At 37.5% G+C, this 18609-nt stretch overlaps 1 protein-coding gene across 5 annotated transcripts in view; it reads left to right on the top strand.

Moving 5' to 3' along the window:
• Positions 1 to 18609, top strand: part of MPDZ (multiple PDZ domain crumbs cell polarity complex component) — a 98738-nt gene that overhangs the window by 64964 nt on the left and 15165 nt on the right. For 4 of the 5 annotated variants that reach the window (XM_086769910.1, XM_086769909.1, XM_086769908.1 and 1 more), the window contains 11 exons: positions 569 to 664; positions 1138 to 1315; positions 3473 to 3583; positions 10937 to 11099; positions 11719 to 11915; positions 13981 to 14072; positions 14337 to 14427; positions 14774 to 14854; positions 15983 to 16075; positions 16167 to 16241; positions 17676 to 17853. In XM_086769910.1, the coding sequence (XP_086626036.1) occupies positions 569 to 664; positions 1138 to 1315; positions 3473 to 3583; positions 10937 to 11099; positions 11719 to 11915; positions 13981 to 14072; positions 14337 to 14427; positions 14774 to 14854; positions 15983 to 16075; positions 16167 to 16241; positions 17676 to 17853 (1355 nt within the window). Of the gene's footprint in view, positions 1 to 568; positions 665 to 1137; positions 1316 to 3472; positions 3584 to 4110; positions 4195 to 6863; positions 6966 to 8166; positions 8239 to 10936; positions 11100 to 11718; positions 11916 to 13980; positions 14073 to 14336; positions 14428 to 14773; positions 14855 to 15982; positions 16076 to 16166; positions 16242 to 17675; positions 17854 to 18609 lie in introns of all 5 variants that reach the window. The other variant, XM_086769911.1, reaches the window with a different exon arrangement.

The following is an 18609-nucleotide window of genomic DNA, read 5'->3' as shown; positions in this document are numbered from 1 at the left end:
CCTGTCCAACCTGGCTTTGAATGTTTCCAGGGATGGGGCATCCACCACCTCTTTGGGCAACCTGTTCCAGTGTTTCACCACCCTCAGAGTAAAAAATTTTTTCCCTGAGTCTGCCTCCCTCATTTTAAAACCGTTACCCCTCCTCCTATCACAACAGGCCTTGCTGAAGAGTTTCTCCCCATCTTTCCTGTAAGCCCCCTTTAGGTACTGGAAGGCTGCCATAATGCCTCTCCAGAGCTTTCTCTTCTTGAGGCTGAACAGCCCCAATTATCTCAGCCTGACAATAAGTAATTACTTGCAGCTTTGATTTGATTCTAGTTCCAAAATGCAGAGTCTTTTTTTTTTTCTTTGATAGTAAGTTCGTAGCAACTTAATTGCGGAGATGAGTCAACAGGGGATCCCCAAACACAGTATGTATTCTAACAGACATCTGACAAAGACATTTTTTACGTTAATCCTGTGTACAATTTCTAATACTGGCAGAGTGATCCAATATATGAAATTTAGCAGTGAAATCTAGGGATTATGTGAGTCCTTTAAAAATGAACTACATGTTCTTTATAATCAGCAGGGAACTCCCAGAGCTTCCAGAACGTGAAGAGGGGGAGGGAGAAGAAAGTGAACTTCAAACTGCAACATTCAGTAACTGGAACCAGCCCAGAAAGTAAGTGCAGATCTAGTAGCGCAGTATAAAATCTCATCTGAAATTCAAGAATTTTTAAACCGGTAATACATTTTAAGAGGAATAAGGAAACTACAGAATTGCTGCACTTATGTATATTGTGCATTGCAAGAGTAATTCACCATTGATTTTTACAGCTGTTGGGCTAACTCCCTGCAATCTAGCAGTTTCTTGATTGCTGTAGTAATTTATCTTTATAGGTTGGCTCTCTGGGAGCCAGTAAGAAGAGATGAAGTGGATTCAAAGTTTGATTAGAATCCAAAATAAAATGAACATTAGACACAATTACAGACTTTCTGAGCAATTCAGTAGATAACTCCTGACAAAACTTTCCAAGGAGGAGTTACTTCTGAATGCTTTTAAACTATTGTGCAAATCCAAGTGTCTTTGATGTGCAGCATTGTCATAATCACAATAGATTTTCATTTATTTTGGTCCTTGTTTTGTAACAACAGGGTTGAACTCTGGAGAGAGCCTAGCAAGTCACTGGGGATCAGCATTGTTGGAGGACGAGGGATGGGAAGCCGCCTGAGTAATGGAGAAGTGATGAGAGGGATTTTTATCAAGCACATCCTGGAAGACAGCCCAGCTGGCAAAAATGGAACGCTGAAAACTGGAGATCGGATTGTAGAGGTACCAGCCGAGTGCCTTTTACTTGCAGTACCCCCAGCCTGTCAGGATCCACTGAGATGTACGTGTGGTCCTGGGCCAGCAGCTGTGTAATTGCTCCAGCTGGCACTACTTGAGCCATACAGAGTGTAGTACCATCTGCTGATGTTTATGTGCGGATAGCTTTAAGTTGGATATACAACCTAAAGCATAGATGACTGTGTGAGCAGGGGTCTGCAAAGCCAGCAGTTCTGCCTGTCTGCTTTAAAGCCAGCATGTGTAGGAAAAAGCTTAAATTTGGGGTAGCTAAAAGGTTTTACCTATGCATATTGGATAGTGACAGAAATGGCCAGTGAATAACAAATCATGCACATAAATGCCGACCTTATTTCTCTCTTAAATCTTAATCAGATCATATAATTCTTGTGCATCTTATGCAGGAATTGAGAGACACAATTTTTTTTTCTACTGACATGAAGAAAGCTGGATTTGATATAGAGGAAGCTGAGAGCATTGTGCCGATGCCTGAGGATAGGGTAGCCAGTAGTGTTGCAGAGGGGAATTTGTCTAGATTTCTCTTCTACTTAGCCAATTCTTTGTGCATGCAGCCACTTCCCCTTTCTCGCTTAAAGATGGTGAAGAATGAACATACTGAAAGGAATATGTCTTTCCTGTGATGATTATCTGTGAGTCAGACATTACTCTGGCTCCGGTGTCAGGCAATTGGGAACTGCACTGCTCTTCACCCTGCTGAATGTTGTTAGCTGACTATCCATCAGTAAGAACATGACAAGCAAGGTGATGGAGATGGTGATGCTTCCTCTGGATCAGACTGGGCTTGCTTTACGTGGTGATGCTTAAACTGCAGCTTACCGTCTACTGCAAGATCCATATAAAGGATCTTGAATTAATAACCTTCACATAGGTAGCAGTTTCTACAACAGGAAGGAAGAGTTTCGAGTTTATAACAAGTTGGGAGGCGGGATTTTGCTTGATGGCAATAAAGTTGAAAAACTTCAGTTGTATCTGAATACTTGGATTTTTATGAATGCAGCAATTGTCTCTGACTATGATACTTGCAGAAGTTGAAGTAGTTGAGTGAAATTAAGTAATAGCGTTGTGTTAATGTGACTATTTCTGAATGGATTATTTCAGTTTCTCAAGTTGTGGCATATCTAGGCTTTTCTCTTTACTAGTGCATACATTATTTCAGACGTGGGGAGTCAGAGAGCCTTAGTGTTATTCTTCAGTTCCTCATAGTTCAGAATTTTCTCTGTGATTGTTTTAATTCTATTTACACTGGATGATTAAATTTCAGGTAGAATTAGATTATTTGGAAGGTAGGGGTAATCCTCTTATAATTTTATGTGCAAGAATTGCCACTAACAAATAACCTTTCTGTGTTAGCTTCTAGCTTTTATTGTGGTTATTGTGAGAATGCTTTACTGATGCTAACCTCACCATAACATGGTTCTTACCTGAATTGCAAGACAAACTGTTTTATGCACCAGTACATATGAAGACATGAAGAAGAGCAACCAGACAAAAACTTCTCCTTAGCCATCCTTTGTAAATGCTTTCTTCTAGAAGAGAGAAAGCTTTTCAGTTGTGACCTAAAAATTCGACTTCTGAGCAAAGTCTCTAGTAGTTAAAATTGGTCTTATCTTGCTTTTTTTTTTTGAAAAAAAAGAAAAAAAAGCTGAAAATAAAGGGAAAAAAGTACACTGTACTGACATAATACCCCGTAATGAAAGACTCTGCAGCACCTAACAAGGTTCAATTTGTATATCTCATAAAGTCCTGGGGTAGCTTATTCCGAGACGGCATTTGCCAAATACTGCTTCCTGTAAATCCTATTATTCTCTTCAGATTACAGTATGTCTTCTTATTATCATACCTCTTCTGTGACTTTGCCTGTGGGAAAATATATGGAGCCTGAACCAAGAATGTTGAAAAACCTGTTTTTAAAACTATGGAGAGTATTTATTTGATGTCCTTTGAGTGCTTTTGGAAATTTTAAACTTGGGTGTGAGAGTCCTCAGGCAAAGTCAGTAAAAACCTTTCCACCAATAATGGAGGTTTGGGCTTAAGTTTTAAACAAAGTTCCCTAACCAAAACCCAAAGCTGACTCATGATTCTTGTAGCTTTTTGCAATGTTAAGATGAGGCCTTCCAATTACAGGTGGATGGAATTGACCTCAGAGATGCAAGCCATGAACAAGCTGTGGAAGCCATACGGAAGGCAGGCAATCCTGTAGTCTTTATGGTACAGAGCATTATAAGCAGACCAAGGGTAAGCATAAAGAATATGAGAAGAGATGTAATATGTAGTCATAGATGAAGCAAACATTCAAGGTGGTGGTGTTTGGGAATGGGATATTTAATCCTGAAAGTTCCATCTCAGCTATTTTAGGATGAAAGATTTGATTTAAGTATTATTTCCATTTAGAATGAAATCGATTTGGATTTGGAATTACCCTCCAGCACGCCGTCCTCAAAGTATTTTGAAAAGCGTCAAGAAAGATAATTTGTTGGGGGGCAGAGTAGGAGTCTTAACTAAAACCAGCTCTTAGAGATTGACAGCATGTCTGAGGAGCGCATGCAGAAATACAGCACCTTTAAAAAATTCATTGGACATTAATGAAAGGACCTAGAAGTACACGAAAGTGTTCCGTCACTAAGCTGCATGGACATTGCAGACAAAAGCTACTGAGCTTTAATATAAGTTGCTTGCATCACTAGAAACTAAACTTCCTCATTGTAGAGTCTGTGTAAGCTGCATGTTTATTTACTAGTTGTCTCATAACTCTTGTTCCCCAGCCAGAGTCTCTTTATAGCCCTTCTTCAGCTTCTGCTCCCTGTGGGCAGAAAACTACTAATCCATTTTATCGTCAGTCATCTAAGGTAAAGTTGCATGAAAAAGCTCTATTGAATGTTGTTATTGATACTCAAGCTACTGAAGTAAAGGCTTTTGCGTTTGCTGTGGTGTGAACAAAATTGCCACTGCCGAATGTATAGGCCAGTTTGGGATGGGAATGATGCCATTACTTTATCACAACTTACTTTTATATAGAGAGTGCTTCTTTACTCTTTTTAATTGTAGTTCTTTGTTCTCTTCATTTTCTAATTATTATGCTTGTTGGTTAATTCTTGACTGTTTATTAACAAACTCTTGTTTCTCTGTTAAGCAGAAACATTGGAAATGCTCTTACTGTACACATGCTTTGTGTTGTGATCTTTGTAAATGGCATTATATTTATTGTCTTTGTCTTTTGAAACTTGCATCTGTACTTAATAATAAGATCTTCTGAGGGAATTTCCTGCCTTTGTTCATATGCAGTCACCCAGATATCTGCTGCCTGCACACAGTAGCTATATTTAATACGGTACCACTATGTGTTTAGCAAGGCAGTCAATTTCAAATGACATGTTGCTAATAGTGAATCAGTTTCTTCCTTTTTGTTTTCTTCATTCAGACTGTTATAGTAGTTAAAAGAGATCCTAACTGTACTCCAGAATAGCCCAAATAATGCAAATATGCTGTAAAAAGCTAGCTGATAGTTTTGCTAGCAAGCAGTTATCCATCAAATCTGTGTTTCATGCTGATACTGCTCTGGGTATTCCTGAGTAAGAACTAATCTGTAACAGTGGCTGTAGTCCCAGATAATGTGTAGGGTTACAGCATTATGCTATATAAAATGTAAGCTAGTTTCTGATACCTTAGCATCCTGGACACATTAAGAAAATGCTGAATAGAGGTTAGTTGAAAAAAGAGGGGAAAAAAAAGTAAGCAAAATAAGTCATGTTAGTCTAGGTTTGTTTTATTAAAAAAAACCCAGTAAAAGCAAAAATGCCCTGTATTTTAGCATTTGCTTTTCTTGTCGTAGACTGTGCATGAAAGCATACTTCATGCACACTATTTAAAACCTAACTGCTTAGGCAAAATCAAATACTCCATATTTTATCACAGCAGTCAATCCGTATTAATGCAATGCTGTTGCATGGGTTAGAGTTTGAGCAAGCAGCAGTATTTTAGGTGCTATGCCATCTTGACAAAATACAAAAGGCAAGATTTTGAATTATTGTGGCTGATCTTTTGTTTTCTCTTTTACTAGGATTTCACTGTTTATGTATGAAATGTTTGTGATACTTGTTTTAGTTGCTTAAAATTTCATCAAGATCCCATATAAAATTTTACGCAGATGACAAACATAATGATTAAAGTGTAATAGGATCATTACGCTGGCAGATTAGTTTTCTCAAACTTCTCTTTATAGAAGACAAAATCAGATGTGAATTGCATGTATAAACAGAAAATCTTATAATGGAGGGAAGCTGCCTGTTGACTTTGAGAGACTCGCCAGTGAAGGAACCTTGTTCATGCACAGCTGTACTTTTGTATTGCTGAAGATACTTAGAACCCAGACATATGTAGTTTTACCAAATTACAATTTTGTTTTGCAAAATTATATTGATAATAAATGTTTAGGAATGCATTTTCTATTTTCAGGAGCATTTAAAAAAACAAAATGCTTTAAGAAAATTTTTAAACAGTAATATATATCTGGATTAAATTACTGTGATATAAATATATCAGTTCATACTGCAAGCCTTTTGCATTCCTTTCCACTTACAATGCTTCTTATTTTCAAGCAGTGTTAGAGTCCTAAGACATTTAGGCAGTTCCCAGATGGATACACCTAGTGTAGAAATTACTTTTAAGTATACGTTGAACAGTATTTCCAACATAGTATGCAAAATCAGAGGTGTCCCCTATTTACTAAACAAGCTATACTTTGTATATTACACAAAGTAGAGTGTAATACAAAAACTGTATAAAGAATATAAATGGTCAAATTACATCCTTTAGTTTTGTCTAAATATGAAAACTTTTTTAATGTTAAATAATAAAAAAGTATCTTGTATTATTTAAGGAGAAGACCAGAGGATGTAGTTTCATTACACTATAAATTCAGGAAAAAATAGATGCATGCGCACAGATACAAAGTGGTCTGTAAAAGTTGTTATTATTAGATATTAAGTCTGTTTAGAGATACCTAATATTACTAAACCTTCTCTTTTGCAAAATACAGTCAGTGTGTTACCACAAGAGGTAAATCAAATTACGAGAATTAATCTGTAGTTTTCAAAATAAAACTAAACCTACTGCATTATTACAAAGAATTATGTTTATTCTAATCCAGAAACCCACAATTTTATAATTAGTTAACGTGTAGGAGTATTCCATATGCTGAGATGCTTGGACAAAATTGTACAAATAGCACAGCAAGTAGGTTTTCTGTTGTACATGCTGCTGAATTCTGCACTTGATGCACTTTGTGAGCTAGAACAGGTAGGAGGATCAGTGCTTTTCCTCTATGCTCTGCTAAACATAGGTGATACAAACTCATGGCAAATACAGTTTTGCTTACCTTCACATGTCTATAGCAAAGCGCAGGAAGTGGACCTTGTTTGGTTAGCACAACCTTCTAAAAAATATATTTTGTTTCATGAGTCACTAAGGGTTAATTTAAAAACATTTTTGCTTAGTTTCTATTGTATTTTCCTTTTAGAACCCTTCCCTGCCTTTCCCGCAGAACAGTCTTTTGTGTAGGCCAACTGTCTTCAGCAGCACTAACCCGTTTGCTGATTCTTCTCAGTTCAACACTAACAAGGTTGGGTAATGACACACTCTCTGTTTTTGGCTCACCAAACATTATATGTGTACTTCTTTGCCATTAGTGTCTCTCTGAATTTAAATACTTTTGTACCAATTTGGGTAAAATATTGTGCTGATGAGAGTGGAAATTCTGTGTAGTGAATTAAAAAGACACAGACACGCATGCACGTAGAAAAGTTTTGAAGAAGTTAAAAAATGCCAGCTCCATTAATCATAACCAGTAAATCTGATCTAATCAGAGCTACCAAAGGAGTAGATTCTCACTTACAAAATCAGTCCCTGTGGTATGTGTTAAAATATCCACCTGAGTGTAACACTCTCATCAGTGTGAGGTGTTTTGCTGCTATGTACTTCATTTTCTTTTTATGTGGTTAGCACTTTCCAGCTTTCATACCTCTTTTTTTCTTTTTGCATGAAAAAAACCATTGACAGCTTTTGTTTTATGATGCTGAAAGTATTTTCCCTCTGCTTCTTGAAAATTCTTTTGATGCACCATGAACAAGATACTGACATCTTTGGAAACAGAAAAAGTTAGAATCTGGTTTTTGTGGTTAGTGTTTACTGCATGCTATTCATGTTGGGAACAGAGTTAACCTCTAATAGAATAATAAATAAAGACTTAATTCTTATGTGCATGCATCTCTGATTTAATAAAATAATTTCTAGCTGGTTATACATCTTTGGAGTGATTATGCCCTTTGTCTGTTTTCCCATGTTATCAAATATATTGAATGTACAATGGACGTTGATGATATGATATGTGGTGTATAATTGCACGTGTGTTCTTGAAATGTCTTTATTGCAGTTCTGAGGAAAGGGAGTAGAAGCGTAACAAATGATGGCTTTTATTTTCTATTATTTCAAAAGTATTTCTGAAAAAAAATTACACGTATTTTTAGAGAAAACCTAATGTTTTTGCAGTTTCTGCATAATTCCTTTTTTAATATTGAGATAAGAATGGCCTCTTGTCATCTCTTCCTGCTTCTGTCAAACTAAAGTTCATGTACAATAAGAAACTTTGCTGAATCAGGGTCCTTAATAACCTCTTAAATACTTTTGTCCATTTATAAATTGAGTTAATAAAGTTACTGTAGTTAGTAAAATGAATCCAAAATTGAAAACAAGCTATTCATTAATAATGCTATGTATTGCCAAAGGTGCTGTAACCTGTGGATTGCTGTTTTCTGTCACTGTAGGAGGTATCGAATCCAATTAGGGTTACCTTCCGTTGTTCCCCAACTAACCCTTTTGCTCCCACACCATTCAAGGTTTGTCTTGATTCCAGTGAGTGGGTCCTAATGTATGTGTGCTGTATGCTTGTACATGGCCTGTGATATCTTCCAGAGTACTGCTGCTTCCTACATCTGTGCCTCCTTTGTTGAAAGTGATACTGCTCCAGACTTCTGAAATTTATAATATTTGCTTGGCTGTGATTGGAGTGACCGTGGTAGTCAAGTGGGTTCATGCACTGTCTGATGCTTTGCATTTTGAATGAAATACTGTGCCATGGCACACTGAAAGTATTTCATGAGTTAAAGCATTTTAGGTTTTTTACTTGTGGCCCGATTCAGGGAGCAAAAGTCTTATGTGTGTGTAAACTGTAGGGGCCAGCTTCTACTACTGGCAGTACCTGCTTGGCAGACTGGGTTCTGGGGGCAGAACATGGTCCCCCTCCACCCAAATGGCATTGTAACACCCTTTTTACCCGTCTCACAAAGGAGCCTTGCTTTTACTTCTGTTCCAGCATTTCCTTAAGCAATAGATATGTTCGGATTTATATATACGTGCACAGAGGTATAGAAAGAAGCATTTTTTTTGTGGTGCTGATCTGTTAATGCTAATCTGTTGTAGCCATACATCCACACTTTGTAGATCTTCCAGTAGTCCTTGACAGGAATTTTTTGCTCTTTTTTTTTGGTCATATTTTCTTTAATTTTGCAAAGTTCTTGGACACTGTTGTTTACCAAGAGTACCACTGAAGTGATATGTTGATTTTGGTTTTAAAACACAAAGACTACTGATCTGCTGATCTGGTCTGCTCTCACACTGTTTTTCCTCATTTTTTCTGTATGGTATGTAGCTCTTTACTTAAAACTCTCGGAAGCATTCTGAAAAATTAGTGTTTCTAGAATGACTGTCCTCTTCACTTCTTGAGATAGAGATCTCTCACCAGTTTCCATGGTGGAGACCTGAATTTTTGATTATAAAGATCACTTTGAATGTTATTAAGTAGTGTTTCCGCCCTGCTCTGATTCTGATGGGTAACAGTATTTCTGCTAGAATTTTGTTGCTTCAGTTGAGATTTCTGTCTGTCCTGTAACTGTTAGCATGTTTTAGGGTATAATTTGCATGAACTGTAAATAATTCCTACATGAAGTTTAGTGATGGAAGGTATCATCTCAGCAGGATGGCATTGTCATAGATATGAAGCATAGGTCAACGTGGCTGATATAATGATGCAAAAAATCATATGACATTTATGTGGCATGTTTTGTGTAAATGATTGGCTTGAGTGCCATATTAAAAATTCCCACACTTTTGACATTTAGTGACATCTTAGTTAAGCTCCTAGAACAAGTTCCTCAATGAAAGGAAAATCTTTTTCAAGCAGAAGCAGAATGAGAGAACTGAAACAGGGCATTTGCATTTTCTTTACCTCTTTGGAGCATACACAGAATGAAGGTAACTCATTTTCCCTGAGAGATGGGACCTTCCTTAAATCTCAGTATGACTAAATTGGTAACTTTCTAGCTTTTTTCAACACTTTCAATTAAAAGCAGACTGAAGTCTTCCAAGGTGTATGTTGTTATCCACTTCACTGTTGCCTCTGATGAAGAAATTGTCATAGTTTTCTTGGCATCCAGAGACACCATCTGAGATGATATATGCAGTCTTTTGCTGATAGAGGGGATGAAAGGTGAAATGATGAGAACAGGATTATGAAGCTAGGGCAACACTTGAAAATCCTGGTGTTTGAAAAATACTTGGTTTTCATCTAAAGTTTTTGTTGTTTACATCAATAGCTGATCTGCCAAGTATCAAAGTCTCTTGGGCATGCATAAGCTTCATAGTGATGATATTCAGACAAGAGTTTCTTGCCTACATGTCTACTCTGAGCAAGCCAAAATAGTATAAATTGCAAACACTTAGCTAAATCCCTGATTAGAATCCATATTCCTTAGGGAAACTGACTTGAATAGAGGTTTACCAGATTGTGGGTTTGAGCATTTCATCATTATATTGCAGTAGTTGTGTGTTTATAGTCTTAAATTTTTGTGAATATGAATAGACCACGTACATGAAGACCAAAAGTATTTTTCTCCTTTGTGATTTAATCTGTATCCTCCTTTATTTGATCTCCTCTGTGCAGCTTATAGGAAACCAGTAAATAAGGCTGAAAAAGTCCAATTACTGTGGATTTCTTCAGTTATCATCTGTTTCATTTTGTTTTTAAATTGTCCTTTCATTTAATTCAGTTATTTTCCTTTTTTTTTTTTCTGGAGGCATTTTTGGAAGCACCAAGTTTTTTGTTTCCTTTTCTTGTTCTCTTGTTTGGCTTCCAAAGCATATCATAGGAAGAAATCATATGTGGTTGCTTTTAAAAATAAAATGAAGTAGAAGTCTTTTACAAATATGGCATTAAAAAAATTGCTTGAGTCTCCGTAAGGGACTTTTTCTGAAATGTAAAATGGCACATAAAACTTTACTGAATTGGGCTTTTATTGTGAGTTCTGTTTGCTTCCGAATACATTTTGGAGTGATGTTATCTCTTACTTTGCCTGGTGTTTGTTTCTGTCTTTGATCTCTTGCAGCCTTTCTGTGCTGTGTTATTACTTTAGAATTCCAGCTGCTTGGTGTTTAAACTTCAAAGCCGTAGTCATTGCCATTTCGACGTTTTTGTATACTAGTTTGCCCTACACAGAGTCTGCATCTGCTTAGCCACTGCATTTTTCTTATTCTCCACAGGCATTTGGTCAGTCCGATTTAGAGCCAGAAAAGACTTCGCTTTGTAACTTTCCTCTGCCCCCTCCTTCAGCGTTTTCAGGAATGAGCTGTGATGTTGTGCAGTCGTCTTCTAGCAGAGTCCCAGAGGATGTGGAGAAGGAGGATGAGTTTGGTTACAGCTGGAGTAAGTTTATCCTTTGTGATAATATTTGAAGTATTCAGTGTTGAAATAGCACTGTAGCAGAAGATATGGGGGGTCCAATTTGAACTACTTCATTCTTGTGTGCTTTGTGGTTTGGGTGTTAAGTGTTCCTGTCAGCTTTCGGTTGTGCTTGGTCAGATGCACACAGTGAGATATAAAACTAATTTGTTCTTCTTCATTGCACTCCAATCTCTGTTCTCCTCTGTGGTCCGGATTCACTGTTTCACATGTAAGACTACTTGAAGAATTTCACTGTACTCTAGGTAACTGATGGCAGCGATTGATGTGATACCTTCTGTTACCTGAAGCTGTTACTGGATGGAAGATTATTGCTTTTATATGTGAAAAGTCTTTTTTTTTTTTTTAAGAGAAGTTTTAATGTTTTGCAAAGTTAGAAGGAAAGCAAGGAACTAGAAATATTGTTATAAATCACCTAAGGCTTAGCTTAAAGGAAAGAGTGCTATACACTTAAAATTTTCTCATTCAGTTTGGGATTCTTCTGTCAAATACTGCCTGCTGGACATTGATCTTGACTCTCTAGGTGTCTTATGATACTTTCTAATGTAAACCCAACCTCTGCTGCCCACACTTTTACATTTAGAAAAGATCGTGCAGCGCTATGGAAATCTACCGGGGGAGCTACATATGATTGAGCTGGAAAAAGGAAAGACAGGTCTGGGACTTAGTCTTGCTGGTAACAAAGACCGATCCAGGATGAGTGTCTTTATAGTGGGAATTGATCCAAATGGAGCAGCTGGCAAAGATGGCAGGTTACAGATTGCAGATGAGTTACTAGAGGTGAGTTTTTGCAATTTATACTGAAACCCAAACATAGTGGCTTAAAATGTACTAAAGTATTAGATTCTTGCTGCAATGTAGATGTTCTACAGTGGACTTCAGAATCTCCAAATTATCCAAATTGATGTAATTATGATACCGGATTTTCATTCTGATGTATGCCATATAGTTGCAGCTGGTTTTTTTTTTTTTCCTGGTTATAGTAGTACTAAGTAAAGATGTATGTGTATTTAAAATGGATAAAAAAGGAGGATGGCAGCAGTTTATGGGTTATGGAGATGTATGGAAGGGCAATGCATTACAGACCGTGGAAAATATTGAAGTCCTGTAGTCCATGCATCTGTGGAGTGCTCCAAACTTTGTAATTACTTTTCTGTCTACTGGAAATGTAAAAATACCAGAATATTTTTATGTTGTGTAACATAGAAAGTGGAAATTAAATTGGGGAAACAGGAACAGATTAATTTGTATTATGGACTTCTATCTCATAACACATTCAGGCTATTTTCTACTGGCTTTGTGGAGGGACCCAACCACTGAATGTGCAGCTAACATTCCCATATGTACATGAACATAAGTATATTTTTACATTACCGCAGTTCAGTTGATGGTACTTGCTGGTGTATTCTCTGCTATAGCTTTTCCCATTCTTTCTGAAGAAGTAGGTAACGCTGCCCTCGCAGAAATGCTTTGTGTAACTTCAGAACTGTGTGTTGAGGTGTTTGAAGATGCACTGGGGCAATGGTACAGGGAGGGAATGGTGAGACTGAAGAAAGCTTGAGGGAGACACTGAGAGAGTAAATTATATAGGCTGGCAGTTCCAAACTAAGAGAGAAACTATGGGATTTGTGACACTGTGGACTTAGTCTCTTGGAGGGATTTACTAGTTGCAGAGTCCAGCGTTACCTGCTAGACAGTTCTCTTGAATTAGTTAAAATGTCTGCTTTTAAAACCTTGGTGTTACAGATGCCGAGTGTCCTCAGAGAACATTGAAACACATCTGTCTGAGTCTGCCTTCACGTGGTTTCTTGCTTACTGTCCATGCTGTAAACCTGCAAGCTGATGCTAAGAGATTGTCTCTCCTGAGAGGAGACATCTGAACTTTCTCCTTGTGTTCCCAAGTAGCTGTCTGTCAGCTGTGACAGGAAATGCCCTGTCCCCCAGCTGTCAGCCTGACCGTAGTTATTCACAAGCCGTTGGCAAACACTGGAAGCAGTGCTGTATCTGGATTGCCACCTCCAGTGTATATGACAGGGCTGAATGTGCATGTGACCATGCCTGGTGGACATAGCCTACATGGGAGCTGAGGGGATGCTGGTATGCTTCAACCCTCAGTTCAGTGTCTTGCGTCTGTTGCTCATTGTTCGCTGCTTTTCTGCTTCTCTGCTTCTATTACTACTATCTCAGTGTGTCTTGCATTATTTTCCCTTTGTGTAGGTCCACGCTGTCCTTTTCCAATCATTTCCCCTTTCTTAGAGTAGACTTCTCACTGTAGCTTTTGATTTCCAAGAGCAAATGCAACTAATAAAACGTGAGCAAATAATGGCCTTATTCTGCAAATTCACACTGATACTTCCAGTCATATCTGAATCATAGGAGCTTCAAGGGGTTTCCGTGAGTCTGCTCTGCCAAATGAAGACAATAATTGTCAGGTCAAATCTTCAGATTATAAATGCCCCAGTGTTCAGACAGCTGTGTATAAAGTGCCTGGCTGAGAGCTAACATTCGATAAATAATAGCAATCTTGGTGCTGAATGTGAGTGATATGTTATTTGTTATGGTTAGAATTTCTTATGGCCTTGCTTTATCACATTGGTCATGTCAGAGAATGACATTTTTAGTGCTGTGACAGTGTTAGTCTGAAATCTCTGAAGTCAAACTAGAAGGAGTTTTTTACTGGAAGAAGGGAGTGAAACTACATACACAACATACTCTGTTATTTCAATACAGTTGCTGCTCTAGGCAGTAATGTGAGATAATGGATTTTTTTAAAGGCTTAAAAATTAGCTTAAGTAAAAGGGAATTAGAATATTATGAGAAATAATTGCTACTTTCCTTTATATAGATAAATGGACAAATACTCTATGGAAGGACTCATCAGAATGCTTCCTCAATAATCAAATGTGCACCATCTAAAGTAAAAATAATCTTTATCAGGTAAGTTCTAGATAAAAGTTTGTCTTAAAAGGTTTATTTTTAATATGGTCAAGTTTTGCATACAGTGTTTCTGTTTTATTTCTAATTTTAGTAAGGCAGATGTGCTTTTGAACCCAGTTCTTAGTTAAATATGCCTTGAGTTTGTTGTTTTTAATGTTTGCATTGTGAGTGCCAGAAATAAAAGAAAGTGCTGGACTTAAACTTGTTCTAAGAAATATGGTATTACTACATTCTTAATACATTCTTTAACCGAATCTATTGTAGAAATAAAGATGCAGTAAATCAGATGGCTGTTTGCCCTGCAAAGTCGGTGGAGTCTTCACAGTGTACTTCAGGGACACTTCAACATCAAGAAGTAAAGTAAATTTTTGTTTTTCTCATTTGACTGAGATAATAACATTGTTCTGGATAGAGGAGTGCCCTGTCTGCTTGGCAAGTACTACGAAAGAAAAAGAAATCCAAGGGTAAAACAAATGAGGTTTTAGTAAAGCTGCTAAATTTAGTACAGCTGTGCTCAGTTCTGTTTTACTTTATGTTAGTCTGAACTATGAAGTAAATCTGACATTCCCATGAATAGGGTTATAGCAGTTTCAAAGAATGCAGAAAATGATCAGACACACCTTAAATGTTTGTGCGCTACTTTATTTTGACGCAAAATGTTGAATGTAGTTTCTCACAGTTATGTTTTCATTTTCTGTTAGGTTGATATCAGTGCTGCGAACTCCAGTGCTTGTCCTGACTTGAGTTCATGTAAAAACATCCAGTATGTGGAACTCCCTAAGGTATGCGCCTAAAATTACATTTACTTCAGCCACATTTGTATTCATTATCTTGGTTTTTTTTTGAGGGTGTTTTTTTTTGTTTTTTTTTTTTTTCTAATAGAATCACTCTTATGACAAACAAACTTTGTCTCTTACTTACTAGAAGTCAGAATAGAGATTTCTAGAGGTGTTCTCTTTCTTTGTGAATGGACCCCTGAGTTTTCGTGATGTAATGACTGTCTTTGGCAACCAGATGAGGCTCTTTAACTTCACAAAATTTGCCAGTTGCTCTGTGTCTCTGCAAGAAGTCACCTGTTGTCCTATTTGCAAAACTGTTGGTAACCAGCTACTGGTGGTGCCTCAGGTAAAATCACTGCCTTGGTTATTTGAAGTAAATGAATTAGCAGATTATAAGCACCAAATCCCCCCATACTACATACCTTTTGAGTGGAAATTGTGCAGCTGGGAGAAAATGGCCAGGTATTCTGTATCTATGAGGCTGCCAAGTGCGGGTGGAGAAATTGCTGCTCCTCCTTGTTGACATGGAGAAGACAGTTGCATTCAGTAGACATAAGGATAGAGACTTGTGAACTGTTGGTAAGTTTTTCTCCTTGGAAGTCACCTAGCCTTCCATTATTAACGAGGAGAATATCTTGCAGATGATGGTATCCAGATGACCTAGGTAAAAGCATTAGGGAAACATTCACTCTGCCACAAATATTTATTGATTTCATAAGATGAGCATACATTTTTCCGTCCTCTGTTTTTTCCACTTGTGTGTATTTTTTCTGTGGTTTCAAATAATGAATTTAATCTATATCATGAAGTTTTATTTGCCTCAGTTCCAAATATTTTGTGTTCCTTAGTCCTATTTCTGAATTTAATGACTGAATCACAATTGACCTTGTAATTTTCAAAGGACTAGATTTGAATTGAGAAGTTTTTCATATTTATCTGGATAGCCAATGTACTGTTTGTAGGTTGGCAAAATCTGTTTCAGATATAGATTAGTTTAAGATAAAATTATTGATGCATTGTGAAATCCCAAACTTTGGTTACATCTGCAGGCTTCGCTAGTCTCCAGTGAATGTATTCTAACATTTTGATAAACACAGTACCTAACCATTTGCATTTTTCTGTTTGCCTCAGGATCAAGGAGGCTTGGGAATTGCCATTAGTGAAGAAGACACAATTAATGGCGTAGTTATTAAGAGCTTAACAGATCATGGTGCAGCAGCAAAGGTATGACAACATTTAAAATCCAAATAGGGAATGGGAAATGCTTTTGGACTAGCATCCAGAGCTTATATTTTTTATTCTATGTTGTTTCCAGGATGGACGAATCAAAGTTGGAGATCGGATTCTGGCAGTGGATGATGAAATCGTTGTGGGATATCCAATAGAAAAGGTACTTCTAAAGTGTCAGGAATGTTTCAGAAATCACACCACTTAATGTATGAGGTGATTGTGTCTTAAACAAACCAGTGAGGTTTTTGCGACTATACCCTGACTTAATTTTCAAAGCTGACTAAAGAAGCAAAGGTCCGCGGGGATTGTTTGGATAAGTGAACTACTGCAGAATAAGCTAAAGCCTGAATTTAAAGCTCAACTGTTATTTTACATTAATGCACTAAATTAATCATCTGTCTCTGTGCTACAAATGTGATTTTTTTTTTTTTTCTTTTTCCCCCGAGAGGCACTTAGTTGTAGGATAAAAGCCATGAGCTATTGCTCAATAGTGACTCTTCATAGCTGCTCCACTTTAAAAGTATTAGAACAAGTAAAATTAGTATGTGTAAATTTACATGGATGAGTTGCATCAGTGGTAAATCAGGTCAGGAACTGTGCTTATACATGGGTAGCGTCTATAATAACGGCTACATTGTATTCCAAGCCTGGTATTTCAACCCTTTGGAGAAAACTGCTTCCATTCCTAAATAACAAGATTTATTTCTAACTTCTAGCACTGCAAACTCAGTTTGGGTTCTGTAAATAATCAAGGAGAGCTTTTTTCCATCATCTGCATTGCTACCAAGGAAAGTGATGCTTTAGGCAGAAGAGGATTGCTTTGTGTTTGTTAAAGGACAATTAGGAGAGCATCTATCTTACTCTTTGATGCACTGCTATTTCTGAAGCAGTAAATGAGTAAGAGATAGTGAAGCTGCCTGCAAGGAAGTAGGTAGGCTTTGGAAGAAGAGACAGTTTGAGGAAGTAATTTCTGAAAATATTTCTAATTCTACTGAAATGTAAACTCAGGAGGATTTGTTGTCTTTTCTGTGAGATGGCAATTAATTTTTAAGGTTTTTCAGTATCCCTTTGAACTAGATTTTGTGTTATACCATGCTGTCCTTCACTCCCTCCCATAGTTCAGATAGTATTTTCAAATTTTCCTTTCAGCTCTGCATCTGATTAAGGAGCTAGAATGGCAGTAGGATATTTATTTAAATCAGTAGATCTTTTGGCATCGAGTTCTGTGGGATCAGAATTGGACTCCACCCAAGCATTAAAGGACAATACTAGTTTTTCAATTTTTCTAATACTTGCTATAAACACAATATTTTGTCCAGAGAAGCCATTGAAAGACTGCCACATTCTCATCTGGTGTAATTTGTCAAAGTTGCATGGAAGCTACTTGATTAACATCAACCAAATGTGGCCCACAGTTAACTCTGTTGCCGTTTCTTGTAAAAAACGTCAATATTTGTCCTTGTTCATTACCAGGAAAACCTGCAGGATTGTGGCTTGTAGCTACAGTTTGCAGAACAGTTCTTCTGCTTTATTTTTGTTTTACAGCTGACTAGTCTGGTTACACTCTTTACTGACTTTTCGCTGTATCATTCAGTTTATTAGTCTCTTGAAGACACCCAAAACTATGGTGAGGCTTACAATCAACTCAGCAGAGACAGATAGCCTGACTGCAACACCAGTCTCTTCCTGCAGTGCCCCAGCAGAGAGGAGGAGTATGCAGCTGCCAGCAACTGTCCCCTCTTCCAGCTCACCAGAACCAGAAGCAGTCAAAAGTAAGATTCTCCTTGTGTGTCTATCTTCAGTGGGGTTATGACATAAAAATGAAGACACAGCTTGCAAACGAGTTTTCTCTTTTTGTATGCACTCAGCTGTCTTCTAAGTTTCATTTTCTAGTACTTTTTGATTACAGATCCATCTAAATAAAGCAGTGACTCTCCACACCAAAGACCTACTTCTTGCCTTCCCACTGGTCTGTTGGAGAAGTGGGAGGATGGAGAGGTTTTCTCCTCCCTCCCAAAGGCTGTGCAGCAGGTGCCTCTGTCATGGTTGTCTGGAACTAAGTGGGAGGCATTCCTTTAAGTGAGGGAGAAAAGTCATGTTGTCTTTCCCAGAACAGCGGAATGATTGAGACTGTCTTGCCATTTGTGACTGGCTACGTTTGAGTCTCCTCCTTTAGAGTGGAGAGTCAAGGTGCAACTGATTGATGGTGGTCATTGGTTAAGCCACACTCTACTAAGAAGCTAATAGTAACTTAACTGAGCAATGCACACATCACAATTAATTTATATTTGCATCACTACAAGTGTTAGTGAGTCAAGTTTCTATTGCTTATTACTAGCAGTAGTATTGATACGCAATTATACTACTATAAAAAAATCTTGAGAAACATAGGGGAGACCTACTAGGTAATAGTTCTGTTGTCTTCCCTTCTGCATTTGATTTTAGGGTAAAATCTGTTCTTTGTCCAGATCTATCCCTTCTATCTTCACCCTGCCACAGCAAGCCTTAGAGATAAAGATCTGATGGAG

This window comes from Chlamydotis macqueenii, chromosome Z (assembly GCF_036417535.1).
Source record: "Chlamydotis macqueenii isolate bChlMac1 chromosome Z, bChlMac1.mat, whole genome shotgun sequence".
In the NCBI taxonomy this organism is placed as follows: Eukaryota; Metazoa; Chordata; class Aves; order Otidiformes; family Otididae; genus Chlamydotis; species Chlamydotis macqueenii.
This window is presented reverse-complemented; position numbering and strand designations above follow the sequence as displayed.